Source organism: Trifolium pratense, linkage group LG7, assembly GCF_020283565.1.
Source record: "Trifolium pratense cultivar HEN17-A07 linkage group LG7, ARS_RC_1.1, whole genome shotgun sequence".
Taxonomy (NCBI): domain Eukaryota; kingdom Viridiplantae; phylum Streptophyta; class Magnoliopsida; order Fabales; family Fabaceae; genus Trifolium; species Trifolium pratense.
This window is the reverse complement of record NC_060065.1, coordinates 7,042,649-7,046,451: the sequence shown is the minus strand read 5'-3', so window position 1 is coordinate 7,046,451 and position 3,803 is coordinate 7,042,649. Positions and strand designations below refer to the sequence as shown.

At 29.6% G+C, this 3,803-nt stretch overlaps 1 protein-coding gene across 1 annotated transcript; it reads left to right on the top strand.

Moving 5' to 3' along the window:
* Window positions 1-2,404: 2,404 nt before the first annotated feature.
* On the top strand, window positions 2,405-3,589 carry LOC123894238 (NDR1/HIN1-like protein 6). The gene has a single exon (XM_045944183.1). The coding sequence runs from the start codon at window positions 2,520-2,522 to the stop codon at window positions 3,312-3,314; it is 795 nt and encodes a 264-aa protein (XP_045800139.1). The 5' UTR covers window positions 2,405-2,519; the 3' UTR covers window positions 3,315-3,589.
* The last annotated feature ends 214 nt before the right edge of the window (window positions 3,590-3,803 follow it).

Below are 3,803 nucleotides of genomic sequence, written 5' to 3'. Positions count from 1 at the left end.
CAAACAATATTTTAAGTAGTTTATGAGTTTATAGCTTATCATTTTTTCTTTTAATTTTACGCCTTTCATTTTACTTGATAAATATTAATTAAACATATTTTTTAAATGTTATTTCATACCTATAAGCTAGTTTACCAAACATTATAAATTCGACCAGCTAAATTTTTTTTAGGCTTTAATGTACTTTTGATCCCCTATTTTGAAAAACATGAACTTTTGATCCTCCTATTTTAAAAGCCAACTTTTTAATCCCCTATTTTGAAAAATATGAACTTTTGATCCCCCTATTTTAGATTTTTCTGAATTTTGGTCTCACAACTCAATTTTGTAAGATTTTTGCTGATGTGTCAAGCTCATTAATGATGTGGCAGTTTCTATGTTGACAAAACATTTCTGAAATTGCCATAATCCGAAATTGTCCGTTCCGTTGAACCTTGCCACTTCGAATTTCTCCGGGTTAATCGTCATCTGATACCATCAGCAAAAATTTGACCAAATTGAGTTCGGGGACTAAAATTCAGAAAAAATCTAAAATAGGAGGATCAAAACTTCAGGTTTTTCAAAATAGGGGATCAAAAGGTTGGCTTTTAAAATAGGGGGATCAAAAATTCAGGTTTTTCAAAATAGGGGGATAAAAAAGTTGGCTTTTAAAATAGGGGGATCAAAAGTTAAGGTTTTTCAAAATAGGGGGATCAAAAGTACATTAAAGCCTTTTTTTATGTGAACTAAGAGCATAATGACGTCAAAGGATCTAGTAGAAATTCTTCGTAAACTCTCATCCTACGCCAAGTGCTCATGCTAGCTTTCACTGCATATGTTAGCTAATAACGGATGAGCTTAGGGTCCGTTTGATGCACAGAATAAGAGACAGGATAGGATAACTATATCATATTCTGTCTCAATCCAGTGTTTGGTGACACAACAGGATATAATAAGTTAATCCTGAAGTTTATCCTATCCTGTTTCTCTAGTTAAAATCCTTATCCTGAATTTGAGCTGGGTTACCAGCAGGATATGATAAGAAAAAAAAAATCGTTGATTTATTCTATAAAATATATTTTAAAATAAAAAATTGAAAATTAATAAAATAATTTGATAGTAAATTAATAATAAAATAATTAATTTTTAAATATATATGTGATTTTCTCACAAGGGTAATTTTGTAATTTATATAATCTAAAAAATCAAAATTCTCCTAAAATTACAATATTTTAAATTAAAATAATTATTAAAAAATTGCAAAATAAGAATATTAATTTAAATTTAATAACAACTTAAATATAATTCTTTTGCAATGGTAGTTTTATTATTTACATATATCATATTTATTTAGCTTATCTAACATGTATAATTGAGTTATTTATTTGATCATGATTCATATAAAAAACTTAATTTGTTTATTTTCTCATGTTTTGTATTTAAAATTTAAAGTTATTTGATTACTTTTTCTTTTTGTACAATTACTTATTTATATTTATATTTATAAAATTCAAAGTATTACAATATAATTTTTAACAAATAACAATTGTTTTACGAGGGTAATTTTGTCATTTAAATATGTTATGTATCTTATCATATTGGTATGAACAAATATGTATTAAAAATATGATATAATAGTTATCATGTTTGTTATCCTGTGTGCACCAAACACATGATAGGATAACTGAGGATAATGGTTATCCTGCTGATATCCTATCCTATCACTATCCTGTTGTATATCATATTCTGTCACTATCCTATCATGCGCACCAAACGGGCCCTTATGGTCTATAAGTTCATCCGTTATAAGCTAACTTATCAACTATTGTATCTCTTATTTACCAAATATAGCTATCACATCACAATATACTAGTAGTAATTATTTGTAATTCGTAAAAAAAAAAATGAAGAAATAAAAGAACAATTATGAAACCATTAAATGAAATCTTTCTTTTCCCTTTTTTTTGTTGATATAAGTCTTTTCCATTAAAAACAAATATTTGTATTGAATTAGTACATTAAATGCATTGAAAATGTAAAATAGTATTATATTTATTACATTTAATATTTTTTTTGTCAAAAAAAAAACCTGTTTAACAAATGCACTGTAAAATTTAGTAAAAAAAAAAAAACAAATGCACTATAAAATTTAACTGCAATCGGCAGGAGGCTATAACCACTAGATGCTAAACTAGCACTCAAACTAGATTAAATTGGTCGTAAAAGAAAAAAAAAACACTATAATTAAGAGTATTTTAATAAAAAAATAATTGATATTTTAGGTCCTTAGTTTGTTAATTTTGTCATGATCAAATTAATACTTAATATGACATAAAATAAAATATTATTTTTTGTTTGTTTAAAAAGTAAAATTAATAGTCCATTCACTTTTATTAGGACAAAAAATAAAAACCAATATTGGTGAAGTTGAAGCATCCACTTTTTGTTCTAATTGTAATATCTCTTATCTTCACTCCACTACAAAGCTTCTTCATTTCTCAACACTTTCCTCTCATCTCTTCTCTCTTTCACTCACAACAATGACCGAACCATCTTCCAAACCCAACGGAAACGCCGCAATTAACGGCACCGCCGCCGCTGCCACTACTAACGGTAACGGAAATCCACTTCCCGTTAAATCTCAACTCTACAATCCAAACCGTCAAGTTTACCGTCCTCAATCTCAATACAACCGTCGCCGTCGATCTAATCGTAGTCTCTGCTGTTGCTGCTGTTTCTGGACAATTCTCACCGTTCTCGCCGTCGCACTTCTCGTCGCTATTGTCGGTGCTGGAATCTACGTACTCTACCATCCACGTCAACCACAATTCTCAATCACTAACCTCCGCATTGTGAAGATGAATCTCACAACCTCAACAGATTCACCTTCACATCTCACTACACTTTTCAATCTCACACTCATTGCTAAAAACCCTAACAATCACCTCGTTTTCTTCTACGATCCTTTCACTGTTACTGCTTTCTCTGATTCAGTTCAAATCGGTAATGGATCGTTGCCGGCGTTTAATTCTGATAAGAATAATCAAACTAGTCTCCGGTCAGTGCTGTCAAATTCTCAAGATCTGGATACTGATTCGTTGACTAGTTTGAGATCGGGTTTGAAGAAGAAGAAAGGTTTTCCGGTGGTGATTCACATGGATACAAAGGTGAAGATGAAGATGGAATGGTTGAAGAGTAAGAAGGTTGGAATAAGAGTCACATGTGGAGGAATTAGAGGAACTGTTCCCGCCGGTAAGTCGCCGGCGGTGGCTTCTGTAATCGACTCGGAATGTAAGGTGGATCTTCGAATCAAGATCTGGAAATTCTCCTTTTAGTTTTGTGAGTGATATCAACTTTGATTGATTATTATTATTACAATTATTATTATCATAATTGCGGATTATTATTATTTGTTAATCAATACTAATAATCAATCCAATCATCAAATTCCTTTTCTCTTTATTTTTATATTTCATTCTTTTTTGGTTTCATAATTTTTTTTTAATGGATTGATTATGGTGATCATGAAAATGTGTGGAGAACTAAAGGTCAAATTTGTAAGGGGAAAAATTTATTTGAGCTTCTTTTTTTTTTTTTTTGATCATTGTAATTTGTTTTAGTAGTAATGCAATGCAATGCAATGCAACTGCAAATTATATCTGGTTTGAAATTTTGCTAATATGTCTTAATTTGTTATCTTAATTAGATCTCTATTTGGTTCATCCCTCACCCTATGAAAAATGATATGTTGCGAAAATTGAGTATTATCATAAGATGATAATTTTTATAAATATTATATATAAAATTCTAAATATGTCACCGTG